This window comes from Mustelus asterias, chromosome 8, assembly GCF_964213995.1.
Source record: "Mustelus asterias chromosome 8, sMusAst1.hap1.1, whole genome shotgun sequence".
NCBI classification, from domain to species: Eukaryota; Metazoa; Chordata; class Chondrichthyes; order Carcharhiniformes; family Triakidae; genus Mustelus; species Mustelus asterias.
The window spans coordinates 110,140,868-110,158,493 of record NC_135808.1 but is presented as its reverse complement, the minus strand read 5'-3'; the positions used below and the strand labels follow the sequence as shown (position 1 = coordinate 110,158,493).

At 41.5% G+C, this 17,626-nt stretch overlaps 1 protein-coding gene across 1 annotated transcript; it reads right to left on the bottom strand.

Annotated features, from left to right (window-relative positions):
* Positions 1 to 1,278: 1,278 nt before the first annotated feature.
* ttc4 (tetratricopeptide repeat domain 4) lies at positions 1,279 to 17,516 on the bottom strand. Its single transcript, XM_078218722.1, has 10 exons — positions 17,319 to 17,516; positions 14,639 to 14,756; positions 13,801 to 13,962; positions 12,509 to 12,586; positions 11,629 to 11,753; positions 9,894 to 9,980; positions 6,895 to 7,127; positions 6,265 to 6,349; positions 4,264 to 4,346; positions 1,279 to 2,971 (listed from the first exon to the last, which is right to left on the bottom strand). Exons 1-10 carry the CDS (start codon positions 17,424 to 17,426, stop codon positions 2,872 to 2,874), a joined length of 1,179 nt encoding a protein of 392 aa, XP_078074848.1. The 5' UTR covers positions 17,427 to 17,516; the 3' UTR covers positions 1,279 to 2,871.
* Between the last annotated feature and the right edge of the window lie 110 nt (positions 17,517 to 17,626).

Below are 17,626 nucleotides of genomic sequence, written 5' to 3'. Positions count from 1 at the left end.
CTCTGTTGTAAGAATGTTATGTAGGCTTTGGAAATATCCATTGTCGCACTTCTCTATAATTTGCTTTTCTTTTGCTCCTTGCATATAATTTTGATTAAATCCAGCAAGTTCCATAAATATGGGATATTGTTTAGTAGTTATGCATGAACTGTCATGTGGGGCTAAAATTGGCTTGATGCTCAACCATGAATGAAGTTATTCATACTAAAAGAAATTCTCTGCACTGGAGAGGTACAACTCAGAGATCCCATTCACCCTGCAGGAGAATGATAGCATCAGAACAACAGAAAATGCCAGCTGAGTTTGCAGACTGTGCTGAAATGAATCACAATGAACATGGCATATCCTAAAACCCCAGAGTGGACTTAAACTTTATATACTTACAAGTAACCAGTTACAGTTTATGTGGGCAGATGAGGTCGAAGTGACTTTTTTTTAAGTTCACTGTAATAGTACATTTGTTTCTGCTAACTTTTCCCCCAAAAAAGTCAACTGAAAGGAAATAACAAGCAAGAACTCATGGAAATTCAGGCTCACAAGTGCACCCACACATGATTTGTGCTATGTACAGAAATAATGCAGGTTATGCTATACCAATAGATACACAGCTCTTCAGGTAAGGAGGTCTAAGTTCATTACCTCTACCTCAGAATCCCTACAGTGCAGAAGGAGGCCATTCAGCCCATCAAGTCTGCACCAACAACAATCCCCCCCTGGCCCTATCCCTGTAACCCCACATATTTCCCCTGCTAATCCCTCTAACCTACGCATTTTAGGACACTCGGGGGCAATTTAGCACAGCCAATCAACCTAACCACATCTTTGGACTGTGGGAGGAAACCCACACAGGGAGAATGTGCAAACTCCACAGAGACAGTGACCCAAGCCAGGAATCAAACCCAGGTCCCTGGAGCTGTGAGGCAGCAGTGCCACCATGCCGCCTTAACTCTGCAACTATTATCTACAACTCTATTTCTCCAAAGTTGGCATTTTATGCATCATTGATTTCCTTCACCCCACCATTGGCAACTGTGACTTCAGCTCCGAGAGGCTAAGCTCTTCACTATACCTCTTTGATCATGCTTTTGTCATATATAGCTCATGGTTTAAGAGTCAAATTTTGTCTGGTGATATTCTTCTGAAACACCTTTTAGGTTATTTTACTGCATTACAGCTGCTGCTTAAATGCAGGTAGCTGTTGTGATGTCAGAACAACATTGCAAGTAAGTGTAATCAAGAATGCTATAATTGAGCTCAATAGAAGAGAGTCTCCAATCAGAGGTCCCAACAGAAACAGTTTTATTACAATTCATTTCTGCTGAAAATCTAGGGGGGAAGCACTTTTTGCACATGCTCAGTTCAATCTCAGTATCAGAGTGTCAGCTTGCAGCATGAAAACAAGTTGGCTTGATACAGACTAACAAAGTTAAAGTTACCCAGTTTTAGGTCTGCGCAGTCCTTAATCAATTGCAAGTTCGTGTATCTAGTCCATCCTTCGTTTAGCAACTGTTCCTTCTCTAAAATATGCTTCTGATGGTTCAGCAAATAATGAAGATATATAATCAGGAAATTTCAGTAGATGAGATTCTCAACTTCCAAAATGAAGAACTGATTGTAATAGAAGTTTGTCACTTCTGGCAAAAATCAATGTAAAAAAAATTCTTAGAGACTTAATGATGACCCTGGAATTAAGAATCCCATTAAATACCAACTGAGCAACCTGCACTGCGTAAAAACGTCCTGTACAAACCTTTACACACTTGATCCTAAGGAGGGCTTTAACCTTTCAATGTCTACCTAGCTCGATTAATGGGACTCTCAGCAAGAATTTAAAATCAGTGATGCTCAAACTCTGTGTAGTTTAAGCCTGTTGCAGCATTGCTCTGACGGTTTTAAAGATCCAAGCTCTTGCCACTGAATAGAAAAGTGTCAGGAGCAGTTGTGCATGTGCTAGTGGCTGCATTGGGGGCTGAGAGCATGCACGACTGCTCCTGATACCTTTCCAATTGGCAGCAGAAGTTACAGTACATTGCAATTCAGCTGCAGTCAGTGCAATTTGTAATTTATTTTAATACAAATTAAAACATCGGTCAGAAATTTATAGTTTATGGAACCAGGTCATCACCCTAAAATGTAAACTGATTCTCCCCCCACATAAGCTGCATGACCTGCTGAGTGTTTACAGAATTTTCTATTTCATTGTGGAAGTCCAGCCTCTGCAGGTTTTTATTTTTAATTAAACAATTGCTTGGTACTTCAACAACTGAGAGGTAACTCTAAGCGATAGTGTACGTGAAGCCTGCAGAAAGAGAAAGTAAACAAAATAAATCTGTTATACAATTTGAGTTGTCAATTTAATTATTTTGATGTGGGTAAGACTGACAAGTTTGTATACTAACTACAATACTGTCCAACACTGTTAAAGATCCCAAGGCACTCCTTAAAAATGAATGGGCAGTTTTGCCAGCTGTCCTGGCCAATATTATTTAATCAACATTATAATCAGATTAACTGGTCACACATTATTTATGGGATTTCAACATGGATAAAATAGCTGCTACATTCCAAATAAAGTTCAGATGGGAAATACTTCAAGACGTTTCTGAGATGTGATCAGGCTCTTTATTCCCCCCATTTCTATGTAGAGTTTTCGAATGTCACTTATAAATATGGGACTTTTTTTGTGATTTTTTTGCTTGGTATTCCAAATGTTCCTATTTACGGCTGTTGTTCATATACCAATATGAATTTACAATTTGCTGAACAAAAGCGGTTCTGAAGAATTCATTTTCGACTCGAAACATTAACTCTGTTTTTCACTCCACTGATGCTGCCAGACCTGCTGAGTATATTTGGCACTTTGTTTTTATTTCAATTTGCTTGAAGTTTCTTTCCCGAAAGAAAGTCTCGAAAGAACGATGAGCCTCGAACCAGAATTAGGATTCTTGGATTGCCAGCCTTCACGACACATCTAGACATAAAAAAGATTCAATGAGGTATGAATTGATATCAGACAGCAGCCACTTTTATGCAATAAAAGGAACAACAATCCAAATATAGAAAGTCTTAACTTATTTAGAAACATAACATACAACAGATAGCCAAATCGCTGTCACTGCAGGCTGAAGCAAAACAATTTGCTGTCACTATACATTGATATGCAAGTCTAACTCATTCTGCTAAGTTTTTAGTCTCAACCCAGGTGATCCATAGGCCAGGCAACACCCTATTAGGGGCTGGTGAATGAAGAAATGACAAGAGTATGGAGCTGATACTGTCCAGACTCACTTCACTCAGAACCCTCAGCCTGAAAGGATTTTACGTTTATAAATCAACAGGTCTTAAGCGAATAAAAGACTACTGCTCTAACTGGCTACACTATCTAGCCCCTCCAATGATGTTGTAATATCGAATATCAAAGAATAACTTTGGCGCAGTGGGTAGTGTTCTGAGCCAGAAGCTCCAGGTTCAAGTCCCATCCCAGCTCTTAATAGCCAAACAGGTAGGCCATCAACCTGCAAATCCTTCCAAGACATGCCAATAGCAAGTAGTAAGAGGGGGAGAAATTCCTGGTCAGCCATGTGATAGAAAGAATGTTGGTGCCTCTACCATCATTATCCAGAGTATAACATGCATGTAAAAGTGCATGTTGCAACATCAACTTGAACTCACACGCAAAGAAGTTATCAAATCATTTTAAGAATAGTCAACTGAATCACTTCTCAGCCTTTTGGCTAAGATTAAACCAGAGATCAAGCCTGTTCTTCTTGGCTTGGATCTAGTGTGTCTCCTTTGTGGGGGACCATGAATTGGATTCAATTTGAATTAGAATTGGCTTTTTGAGCAAGCAAGGAGATGGATTAAGGGCTTGCCCTGTACAGTGCACATTGGCTTTTTAACTCCAAGAATGGAATAAAATCTTTAAATTTTAAAAAATGACTTCAATAAGGCCATTTTATATGGAAATATGGTACTTCTATGCTTAGCGAAGACAAAGGGACAGCAGCAACTGAAAGTAGCAACATGGACTGGATCTTTCCAGCCATTCACACCTGCAGTATCTTCTGGCCCCGCCGACAGCGCACCGCCACCGCGGGTTTCACAGTGGCAAGCAGTGCATTCAACGGGAAACCCCATTGACAACAGTGGGACCAGCAGATTCCGCCGCCGGCCAATGGCGAGTCGCCTCCCACCAGCACAAAACACTCTGCGGGTTGGGTGGTAAATCCCACACAAAGTTAGAAGGATGTCGAGTCTATTCACCTGTCGTGACTCAGCACCTGCCGCAGGGTGCACATGGGGTCCACTCGGTACAGGTCCTCCCTTTGCTCATCTTCAAAGTACAGCTGTGGACATTGATCAATAAAGAGCAGCTTTTCAATTGTTTTCATATTCCCCAGAAACATTTCAGTTAGTTTGTCCTTTCATTGATTATTACAGCAGAGAACAGTTAAGCATTAGAAGATTACAGATTCTACAACAGAAACACTAATATTCCTTTCTCCATTTTCATAGAATCCTTACAGTACGGAAGGAGGCCATTCGAGTCTGTACTGACCCACCCAGGCCCTATTCCCATAATCCTAATTTGCCTGCTAATCTCCTGACACTACGGTTTAGCATAGCCAATCAATCTAACCTGCACATCTTTGGACTGTTGGAGAAACCCATGCAGACACGGGAAGAATGTGCAAACTCCACAAATGGCTATATTCATAAATTTGTGGACATCTTTGTTACTGTAACAACTTGAATCAGGCAATTGTGGTTGGCCTGTTAGAAAATGAACTCCGCACTGGAGGCTGGAATTGAACCCGGGCCCCTGGCGCTGTGAGGCAGCAGCGCTAACCACTGTGCCACCTCAAACTGTTATGGTTATTATGGTTAACAGACCACCCACACATGAACAGTATTCTCTCCTTCACAAACCTGCAACTGTATTTTGCATCTGTCTTCGCTATAGAGGACACAGGCATAATATCCCAGAAATAGCTGTAAATCAGGAAACAGAAGGGAGGGAAGAACTCAGGAAAATTACAATCACCAGGGAAGGGATATTGAACAAATTGTTGGATCTGCAGGCCGACAAATACCCTGGTCCAGATGGAATTCACCCCAAGGTCTTGAAAGAAGTATGTCATTAGAACCTGATGCATTGGTTTTAATTTTCCTAAATTCCCGAGATTTGGGGAAGGTTACATTAGATTGGAAGATAGCAAACATAATTCCTTCATTCAAAAAGGGAGGGAGACAGAGAGCAAGAAACTAGAAGCATTGAATCCCATAGTGCCCATTGAGCCTGCACCGACAACAATCCCACCCAGGTGCTATCCCCGTAACCCCACATATTTACCCTGCTAATTCCTCTGGTGCTAAGGGCAATTTAGCATGGCCAATCCACCTAACTCGCACATCTTTGGAGTGGTCAGTTAACTATAGGGCAGTTAACCTAACATTTGTCATAGGGAAAATTTTAGAAACCATTATTAAAGACTAGAGAGGGGGCATGTAATTGGTACAGCAATGTTTCCTGGCACCAAAGAGTATTCATTAGAAACTCCATTTAAAATGCTCACTGTTGGAGAATAACAGTTGTCATGCAAGTGTACTATATTCATAAAATGGCTATATTCATAAATTTGTGGACATCTCCGTTACTGTAACAACTTGAATCAGGCAATTGTGGTTGGCCTGTTAGAAAATGAACTCCCGGATTAAGGGCCAAATTGATGGGTCAATCAGGGAGCCTTTTGCTTTGTATTTAACCAGGAGTGTCAGTTCCTCTGGGACCCCTAGCGTAGACTGCTAACTGAAAGCACTCTATGCTGTTATCTGACTTGTAAATAAAGGGATTTCGGTGGAGGGATTTCTCCGAGGACTTATTACAGTTACCTTCAAGCTGAATCTTCCTTTCCTGTTCCTTTTAAACAATCATCTGCTTCAAATAAAGATACTATGGAAAGTGCTGGGAGCTCTGTCAGACTGGAATGTGTGATTAAGGTTTCTGGTGAAGCAGACCACAATTCAACAAAGACAGAATGCTTTCAGCTCTAACTCAGCATGTGAAGGAAATAAAATGTTGATTTATTTTCTAGTTTGGGTTATTTTACAAAGGACATTACAGTGAGAGAAAACTAATTTTATGAGAGAAGTTGCTAACATCTGTGGTGATTTTTATTCACCCAAATTAGAGACAGTCTCCACCACTTTCTCCCTCTTCAATCAGGACCAACATTCTTAAGCACAATTCAAGTCATACTGTACCTCCAAATTATTTGGCTTATATTTTTTTTCTGTATCCCAAGGGGGGAAATTCTCACCAAACATCACAGTTAAATGATCAATAAACCTGAAAAGAAAACACACCCAAAGTTAATTCTCGAGAAGGCCAAATTCTTTGCCTTCCCTGACACACTAAGAACATTAAAGTCATAATTCAGTTTAAGGAGACGAGGTGCCATCAGCCAGAACATTGGTCTTTTCATCCTGGAACCTTGGTTCACCATCCTCTGTTACCAAACTGTTTTACACCAATTTCCTCATGTAAAGACATGAAGAAAGGAAGATTGCAAATTGCCAGTATATTCAGTATTTCCAGAAAGCAGGGGCAGAGACCCTAACGTTTACACAATGTATTCAGTTAACTAAGGTGGGAAGTATTTTAGATGTGGTTGTCCATTCAAAGTTTCTCATCAGTGTATAGCTCTCTTCCAACATAGCAATCAAAATATCAGTTCATATCAAAAGGACGTTTGACTGTAAGCTGAAAAAAAATTGTCCTTGCCTTGCTGAGATCACTGGGGAGGCTATTTTGAGACACAGGATAACCTATCTTCAAAACAACATTGATATTACTTGCCTAAAACTGAAGGATATTTTTATTTTAATATTTACCGGGTGTCTTCGTGAAAGACTGAGATGAAATCCATTTGTTCATACTCAGGATACAGAAACAGTACAGGCCAATTTAGATTGCCATTCTCATCCAAGTGCACCACAATGCCATTCTCAGAGTTTATGCCATCGAACAGTGTTCTGAATACTTTGTCGTCCTCCTTATCATCACCATCATCATCTGAATTTTGACTGGACAACTCCGGAGGCTGAAATAACTTGATCTTCCTCTCCTACAAGAGACAAACAAATGAAACCAAAGCAATGCCTCAGAATATGGAAAATGCATGGAAAAATGTACGTTTGCATCACCTAGCAGAACAATCCAATCCCTTATCCTGAAAAGATAGGACATTCACCGATCCTCTGGAGCGGGCATCACGCGACGGTCACACAGGGACAGGCCCATTGGTAGTGTCGAATAAATATTTTTAGAGATCATGAGAAATTATTTTAACATTATTCCATCATTGCTTACTCCCGGAGTTAATAAATGTTCTTTCTGCAAGCCAGTTACTATATACTAGGAACATAAGAGCAGGAGTAGGCCATTCAGGCTCTCAAGCCTGCTCCACACTGTAATCCCACTCTGTGTCTCTGTGCTTTTATTGGCTCTGACTGATTCCTGCACTAGTAGATTCCTCCACTGAGGTGGTGGAGGCTACCTCGCTGAATATGTTTAAAGCGCGGATGGATGGATTCCTGATCGGTAAGGGAATTAAGGGTTATGGGGATCAGGCGGGTAAGTGGTACTGATCCACGTCAGATCAGCCATGATCTTATTGAATGGCGGGGCAGGCTCGAGGGGCTAGATGGCCTACTCCTGCTCCTATTTCTTATGTTCTTATGTTCTTATGTTCTTAGTATCAATCCAAGCCACGTTTCTAAAAATATATCCATTTCCAGTCTGGTCAGGAGAAATATGTATCTGCCATGTATACTTGTGTAAAAACTGAATTTTCGAGACCACTTTTTTAGGCCAAAGGTTGATATTTACATGAGTAATATTTTTGAGGGATTGACATGCATGCTTGATTTGAGCCCAAATAAGATTGTCGCAATGGAATAAAGCAAAAGCATGGAATAATTCATATTAATTCTCCAGCATTTACTTATAATATGAGAAACTGTATACACTTCATCCAACACAATATAAATATATTATAATGAATTAACTGCAACACTTTGTGGCAAAATCCCTCGAGTCCAAATAGCCTGGTTGCGTAACATCCTTCTATGGATCTTCCTCGTCTTCCTCAGTTCCAGTAACTTCAGCATCATCATTCCACAAGTAATTATCCTTTGCACCAGCGGGCGCATTTGTCTATGACCCATTGGCACAATGTTGCTCGTGAGGATGCTCACACAGTTCCACCCTCCACATCTTTCAGATACTGTGCTCCAGAGGATTACTTATACACATATCCAAGGGCTGAATATCACTCACAAGACTGTCGGCAATAACTGTCACGTTGCTATTAGTTGATGTCACGTCATGGGCTACATCAACATCAAGGTGGAAATTGAACATGCCCCAGACAAGCACGCCATTTTTCTCTGTCTAGTCCTCCTGGTCTTAAGTTCCACACTCTTTGATCAATTTCTTGCAATTGCCTTCATCCATTCAGCCTTTCACTTGAATATGAATGACAACACCTTTCTGATCTCTTTGGGGAGAGTTTTGAGCTTGACTATCACCGTCAGTGCATAGCTCCCTTCCAACATAGCAATCAGAATGGGTGGCACAGTGGTTAGCACTGCTGCCCCACAGCGCCAGGGACCCAGGTTCGATTCCCGGCTTGAGTCACTGTGCGGAGTCTGCCCTTTCTCCCTGCGTGGGTTTCCTCCGGGTGCTCCAGTTTCCTCCCACAGCTCGAAAGATGTGCTGGTTAGATGCATTGGCCATGCTAGATTCTCCCTCAGTGTACACGAACAGGCGCCGGAGTGTGGCGACTATGGTATTTTCACAGTAACTTCATAGCAGTGTTAATGTAAGCCTATTTGTGACACTAAAAATAAACTTTAAAAAATATATCAGTTCACATTAAAAGAACATTTGACTATAAGCTGAAAGAAATTGTCCTTGCCTTGCTTAGATCACTGGGGAGGCTATTTAGAGACATAGGATAGCCTAACTTCAAAAGGACATTGATATTACTTCCCAATAACTGAAGGCTATCTTTATTTTAATATTTACCAGGTGGCTTTGTGAAAGGCAGAGACAAAATCCATTTGTTATACTCAAGATACAGAAACACTACAGGCCAATTTAGGTTGCCATTCTCAGAGTTTATGCCATCAGTGTTCTTAATACTCTGATCACCATCAGTTTTAATCTTGTGCCATCCACCATATAAAATTAAACCACTGAGATTTGTGTTTTACCATGGCCAGTCGTCTCTACAAGGATGCTTCTTCTTCACTAATCTTTGTAATGAATTAATGTTTGTTGGCACACTGAAGTTTCTCAGTATTTGATCCATTTTTCCAATGCAGGCCAACCTATACGCATTTTTCTCTCAGAAACAAGATTGTGAGATTTGATCCTGTTATCGTCATGCAGAGGTGGCAGAAGCCGTGAAATTTTTGTTTTTTGACAAAGTACCAAACTCTCTTGCTGCTGCACAATTATTAGTCTTGTCAGCGAAGGCTGCAACTTTCATTTTAAATTGAGCTACGCACTTGGCACCCTTTCCCAAAGGCATCATGATAGGTCATGTGCTACATGTTAGTCTTGTTGATTGGCTGGGAGACTGCCGCTAGAATTGGCAGAGGGAAAATCTAGAAGTTCCTGTGTACCTTCAAGTTAATGAACCATAGTAATTTCCAGAAGGTAGATAATCAGAAACTAGGACGGTTTTTAATGAGGTATGTGAAAAGTTCATTTTTTTAGGCCTAAGGTCATGTGGTCCTCTTTTACAAGAGGCTGATTTTCTCATGAATATAAACAGTAATTTGAATGGCACGGCCATTTTCTCCAATATTTCACATTTCCTTACCTTAATAGCCTTCATTAAAGCATCTGCTTGCACCCGTTCTTTCTTCTCCTTTAGCTTTGCTTTCCTTACATTTCGCTCTTCAACTCGCTACAGAAAAAAATCACAATTCAGTATGAAACTTAGGTGGCATAATCAGTCAGAACAATGACCTTTCACCTGTGACCTGGGTTCAACATCTGTTCAAAATGATGGCCTTAAAGCAGTGGTGTGTGCAACCTGCGGCCTATATGTGGCTCATCAGGGATCTGAGTGTGGCCCACAGATATTTAATCGTCTGTTGCCACGTGCAGAGTTGCCACATTCTTCTGGTTTCCATCTGCATAGTTTTTTTCCCCTACCGATATGACTGGTGAAAAAGCAAACTTTATTTATTAGTCACAAGTAGGCTTACATTAACACTGCAATGAAGTTACTGTGAAAATCCCTTGGTCGCCACACTCCGGCGCCTGTTCAGGTACACTGAGCGAGAATTTAGCATGGCCAATTCACCTAACCTGCACATCTTTGGGGTGTGGGAGGAAACCGGAGCACCCGGAGGGAACCCACACAGACACAGGGAGAACATGCAAACCCTACACAGACACTGACCCAAACCGGGAATCGAACACAGGTCCCTGGCGCTGTGAGGCAGCCGTGCTAACCACCGTGCCACCGATACACATGTAAAACAAGCGTATCTGAAGTGAGGTGCAGGTTGATTGCACATAACATTGATTGTGAGGAGAGGACACGGGAAAAACTCAACTGCGGAGTTTTTGCAGCAACTGCTCTCACTGTTTGAGATTCCAGCATCTGCAGTATCCTGCTTATTAACTGAGAGAGCTTTGCGCTTCCTCTGCGTCCAAACAATTGTAAGTATTTATTTTGTTTTTACTACTTGAAGTTGATGACAGTTCTATTAATATATGAATGATTAAACATTTTCTATAACAACTTGTTTCGAAATATTCGGTGTGTATTAAAATGTATTCAATCTTATTCAAGGGTCATAGTTAGCCAAAAGGCCGATTTCAATCCTGAGGCCCACTGAGGTGAAGGAGGGCCGCTCATGAGGCCCACTCACTAGCCTAGGTTGCTCATCATTGCCTTAAAGGCAGCATTCTCTGCTTGCTGTGAAGGCTTTAAACAAAAAGGGTTTGGACAGGCTCAACCTGTTCCTGGAGAACACAAGATGGCAGCATAAATCAATCTCTATAAAATAATGAGGGGCACAGATTAGATAGATAGTCAACATCTTTTCCCAAAGGGAGGGGAGTCCAAAACTAGAGTGTTAACGTGGGAGGGGAGAGATACAAGAGTCCAGAAGGGCAATTTTTTCACGCAGAGGGTGGTGAGTGTTTGGAACAAGCTGCCAGAGGTAGTAGTAGAGGCGAGTACAATTTTGTCTTTTAAAAAGCATTTAGACAGTTACATGGATAAGATGGGTATAGAGGGATATGGGCCAAACGTGGGCAACTGGGACTAGCTTAGTGGTTAAAAAAAGGGCAGCATGGACAAGTTGGGCCAAAGGGCCTGTTTCCATGCTGTAAATCTCTATGACTCTAAGATCACTATGCAATCCCATGTGCTTAACTTATCAGCTGCCACTCTCCACATCAGCAAAGCTCTTCTCTGATGAACCACTCTGACCATTTCTGCAATGTACACACTTGACTACATCTTCTGTAACACACACGCACACGTGCATGCGCACGCACCTACAGTCAAGAACTTAACCTGCAGTCATTAACCATACCTTCTGTTTATCAGCGTTGGCTCTCAATTCAATGAGTTGTTTCTCTTTGGGTTCAAACTGAAGGCCCTCGTCACACCATGCTATTGCCTTGCTGTAATTTTTCAGCTCAATATGGCAAAGGACACCTGTCAAAAGACACAATCAAAACTTAAGACTTCAGCCACTAAACATCAGGGGAGAATCCATTTCCCAAAACGTTATTCATTAAGCAAGAAGTCATAGTGAGATGTCAGTTTGACAACGCGTCATCCCTCTTTCAGAATATTGTATTCATTTTAATTATCAAACATAGACTCTGTTAAATGATCACCAGAGTAAGAACTCTGGGGAAAGCATCAATTCTTAGAAATGTTCAATGTATTTTTCTTGCAAGAAACAGCAACAAAAATCGGTGAAAGGTAGGAAGGGAAAGTACATCATCACCTCAGCATACCGATGGTTGGTAACAAACATTGATTTTATGCAGTGTTGTGGTGTTTCAATGTCGCATCTTTGACTATTGCCTTCAGTTTAGAACAAAAAAACTAATATAGTGGAACACAACATTGTTTTAAATTAATAATTGTCCATATATATGGCATGAATAACTGGAGTTGCAATATATCATCATGGGGTTTGAGTTCACTCACATGGTTCCCTGCGTATGGAGTTCCTCATGCTACCTGTGCTGTTGCTGGAATGAAAAGTGAAATAAACTGTGCCTCCAAACTTGCCTTGTAGTTTTCCTAAAGGTTAAACGGGAGAAGGGAGGAAAAGAACGGATGCTCTCATTGCTCCTACTCGAGTTACACAACTCAGGGAACAACCAGGGAACAGACCACCCTTCCCTTAGAAGGGGGAGGGAAGGCAAACCAAAATATAACTGTTTCTTCAGTCTTACCTCTAATTACTGCTTTCAAATGGCTTGGTTTCAGCTTCCGAGCTGCTATCACATCATTTAGTGCAGATCGATAATTACCTTAAACACAGAATATCAAGAGAATCAGAGAGACAAATTTACTTTTTGTTCATATTTCCAGCTCCCCACCAAACAAGCAATAGCTGGGTGAACAAAGAACAAAGAAAATTACAGCACAGGAACAGGCCCTTCGGCCCTCCAAGCCTGCACCAACCATGTTACCCAACTGAACTAAAACCCCCCAGGGGACCATATCCCTCTATTCCCATCCTATTCATGTATTTGTCCAGAATCCCCTTAAAACTCACTATCGTATCTGCTTCCACTACCTCCCCCGGCAGCGAGTTCCAGGCACCCACCACCCTTTGTGTAAAAAACCTGCCTCGTACATCTCCTTTAAACCTTGCCCCTTAAACTTATGCCCCCTAGTAATTTACTCTTCCACACTGGGAAAAAGCTTCTGACTATGCCTCTCATAATCTTGTAGACTTCTATCAGGTCGCCCCTCAACCTCTGTTGTTCCAGTGAGAACAAAACAAGTTTCTCCAACCTCTCCTCATAGCTAATGCCCTCCACACCAGGCAACATCCTGGTAAATCTTTTCTGTACCCTCTTCAAAGCCTCCACATCCTTCTGGTAGTGTGGTGACCAGAATTGAACATTATATTCCAAGTGCGGCCTAACTAAGGTTCTATGAAGCTGCAACATGACTTGCCAATTTTTAAAGTCAATACCCCAGCCGATGAAGGCAAGCATGCCATATACCTTCTTGACTACCTTCTCCACCTGCATTGCCACTTTCAGTGACCTGTGTACCTGTACACCCAGATCCCTCTGCCTATCAATACTCTTAAGGGTTCTGCCATTTACTGTACTTACTGCATGTGGAAGAAGACATTACTTTATTACTGACACTTTTTTTTCTCTTTGATCATGTTCATTTATGGCCAGGAACTAATTGTTGAAAGTTGACCTCATTCTACGGTAACACTTTGAATGTTGTGTCCCACTTCAGAACACACCCAGCTGCACAATGTGAAATTTCTATTGAACACACTAGTGATTCTTTCAGTCCCCAAGCAAGATTACTTGGAATTCAGACAGTCCAAAACTCAATTCACTTAAGATGTCTACACCTAAGAGACTCAAAATTTTTATTCCATTACCTGACCTTGATTCAATTCTAAATCCTCAGATCTGATTTTTGGAACAATCACGTCACCAGCCCAACCCAATTCTACGACGTTAGAATGGCAAGTGCTAACTAGCCATACCTAAGTAAAATTGTGCTGCAGCTCTGTTCGTATGGAGTATGGCATTCAGCTCAGAGTCACTGCATTTTCTCTTCAGCCCCTCTGTGTAGGAGATGACGGCTTTCTTATAATTCTTTTCCTTGAAGTATTGATTCCCTTCATTCTTGTATGTTTTTGCAAGCTCTGGAAAAGATCATTTAAAAGAAAAAAAGTCTAGCACGATCTATAAATATTAGAAATTGCCAGCCAGCCTAATTTTTAAAAATATTTGATTTACCATTTAATCTCATGTGGAGATCTAAAATGTTTCAAAAGGTGTTCATCAGTAAATTAGAAGCTTGCAGCATTATTCTGGGAGAGGTGGCAATAGGATTCTGCTCAATGAATTTCCCATAAACAGTTGCCCCTTAGTGTCCCGGAATGCGTAGGTAAGAGGGATTAGCGGGATAAATATGTGGGTTTATGGGGATAAGGCCTAGGTGGAATTGTTGTCAGTGCAGACTCGATGGGCCGAATGACCTCCTTCTGCACTGTAGAGTTTCTACGTTTCTATGATTTCAGTATTTCCAAACTGATTACATCAATGAGTAAAGGTCACTCAATAGTTTAATTAGAAATTCTTTCACAGGAATACTCTTTTTCTTTGTAATCGTGTGGAAATATATCTAGGGTCAGGCTAAAAGACTGCAGTTTAGAAAATTCACCACCTTACTAGCTATCAGTTTTATACATGATAACATTGAATGCCAATCACAGAAAATTTAATTCCTCCGACCTCTCAGGCAGTCAGTTGTTTGCAAAGTGAAAATTTGCAAATTGCAACGAGTTTAACATTTTTGCTTGAAGTGGACGCCAGTACCTTCTGGAGATTGGTCCTCGTCATACAATATTGTTTGGATGCAAGCAAGTTCTGGCTGCTCCAAAGGATCAAGTTCTTCCGGTGCCTTTTTCATAAACATTGGAATCTTGTCAAACTCCTGCATAGGGTGAAAAAAAATAAACATACATTCAGCAGAGGCTGGTGAGACCTCGTAGAGCTTGACATAATCCAGCCAGATCTGGTGGTACAAGGCTTAACACAGCGTATTCCAGATACTATCAAGGCTACATCCCTTAGGAGTTGAGACAACAGAGATGGGAAATAATAAAGGTTTATTGGAAATAGGGGCATTAAAGATGGAGGTGAAGGAATAGTTGAACGGATCAAAGGCTACAGAAGTATCATGGTGAATGGAGGCCAATGGCTAGCAGTGTGGTCGTAAGTCAAAAGAAAACATCACAAGCTCCTACGCAAGAGTAGATAAAGCTCTCGGCCTCAAATAATACAATTTAGACGTTTCTCATACTCTCCTAAGGCAGCACAAGATTGAAAGCTCGACAATGAAGCTAATGACACATTTCAGCTTTGAAATTTCAAGCAATCATCTAAACTCAATTACAGTCCAGCACTTTAAGTTAGCAGAATTCCTATTCCTGGAACAGAAAATGGTGGGGTTAAGTTGTTCATCATATGATTGCATATACCAGGTTGAATCTCTGGTGAAGGATTGAGTGAGAGACACTGTGGGAGGGGTGGTGCTGCCATTTAACTGAAAGATTAAGCTCAGATGCTGTCTACTGGTCAAGCAAACATGAAGCATCCAAAACATTATGAAGAAATGTTGTTCTTCACCCATTTACCAAAAAACCTGCCCTGTTGCTTGTGAGATGTTGCTGCCCCCAAATAGCTGCTGCTTTTGTCGACATAATTATGGTCAGTGTACTCCCAAAGTAACTCATTATGCATTTCAAATAAAGTATGAAGGTTTTTATGCAAATGACTGCATTAATCCAGTGCACCAAAAATTGTAAGTTTACCCAACTAACCATAATTTGACCTGAGATGCTCAGTATATACACAAGACACAAACTGACAAACTCACACCATTGGTCTGAAATCTAACTGGATGGGAATACCACACAGGAGTGTTCCGTTACTGCAAATTTCCACCTCAGTACACACGTTAACCTTACATGTGTATTTCAAGTATCACCTTAGCCCAATTGGTAGCAACCGTACCTTTTAGCTCATTAATGGTGGCCTCAGGTGTCAATTAAAGACTTGAGTGCATTATCTTAATGGACATTTCAGCGAATGAGATGTTAAATGAAGGCCCATTGTCTGAGATGGATGTAAAAGTCAAGAGTGTGATGGAATACTCTCTACTTGTCTGGATGAGTGCAGCTCCAACAACACACAAGAAGCTCGACACCATCAGGACAAATCAGCCTGCTTGACTGCAACCCTTTCCACAAACATTCAATCCCTCCACCATCAATGAACAGTGACAGTCATGTGTATCATCTACAAGACCTACTGCAGGATCTCACCAACGTTCCCTAGGCAGCACTTTCCAACCCATCACCACTACCAACTAAGGATGAGCAACACCCACATTCCATAAAATGAATTTTTTTTAAAAATCACATTATTTTGATGCAGAGGGCTACAGAGATAGGGGTTATTCCCTGTGTCCTGGCTGATATTTACCCTTTAATCAATATCACAAACACAGATTAGAAGCAGTTCAGACAAGGTTCACTCAACTGATTTCTGGGGCGAAGGGGTTATCCTATGTGGAAAGGTTGAGCAGGATGGGTCTATTGGAGTTTAGCTGCATGAGCAATTATTTTATTGAAATGTATAAGAGACAGAGCGACTTGACACATTGCATGTTGAGAGGAACAACAAGTTATTTTTGAAGTGCAATCATCGAAGGGCTGATTCTGCTCCTAACTTCTATGTTCCTATCTGCTGCTACACCGACTGCAGGGCAAATGCTAATCCACATTAACACTGATAAGAGACAGAAGCTGGTTATATCTGCAGCACCATATCTGGGGCGGCACAGTGATTAGCACTGCTGCCTCACAGCGCCAGGGACCCAGGTCACTGTCTGTGGGTTTCCTCCAGATGTTCCGGTTTCCTCCCAGTCCAAAGATGTGCGGGTTAGGTTGATAGGCTATGCTAAATTGACCCTAGTGTCAGAGGGATTGGCAGGGTAAATATGTGGGGTTACGGGAATAGAGTGTGGGTGGGACTGTGGTCAGCACAGACTCGATGGGTGGAGTGGCCTTCTGTATTGTAGAGATTCTATGAACACTCTGAGCCCACAGTAGGTGGCAACACTGTATCATAAAGAAGCTTCAGTCACTGGGGCTGCCTGTTCCAGCGAGACCCAAATCACTGATTGTTACACATCCTACGAGCAACGGATATGAAAAAATAGTTAAAAAGTAATTTCTGTCTGACCCTGAGGTAACAAATCTTGGCTCGGTCATTGTGAGAAAACTCTAAATGTTACTTATACTAGCCATCATTCACTTGGTTGTACAATGAGTGTTTGTTAATCCTCTTGTGTCAATATTCCTGGGCAATTTATTTAACCCTGCCTTGTCTCCATCGTTCGCTTATTTCCCCACGTAGCGAACCGAGGGAGTCAGCATTTTCAAAGTAGTTTCCCCACTCCAGCTTTTGAGCAGCTCTCCACAGATCCCACCTCCTCCCAGTTATCCTCGTTGAAGCCTTCTTTATACTTCTTCCCCTTGAACTGGTCTATGAACGCATCCATGCCATCGTCTTCCCCCGGGGCTGGACGAGAGGCCATGGTGCCCAAAGAGACAGCGTCCAGAATGATGCACTGCACACCACTCGCAACATTCAGCAACACATGCTTCCTTCCGGCTGCAGCACTGCAAATCATTCCCCCGGCCGCAAAATATCAAACTGTTCCGCTCAGCTATAACAGAGAGAGTTGTAATGTCACTGTCTGTTTACGGTGCCGAAATCTGCAGCATTAATGTCTTG

Coding starts and splice junctions, on each gene's coding strand:
- ttc4 (XM_078218722.1), bottom strand. CDS start 17,426: ATGGCCTCTCGTCCAGCCCCGGGGGAAGACGATGGCATGGATGCGTTC. Junction 14,757..17,318: donor ACGAGGATAACTGGGAGGAG/GTGGGATCTGTG, acceptor CACCCTATGCAG/GAGTTTGACAAGATTCCAAT. Junction 11,754..12,508: donor TTTGAAAGCAGTAATTAGAG/GTAAGACTGAAG, acceptor GTCTTTTGACAG/GTGTCCTTTGCCATATTGAG.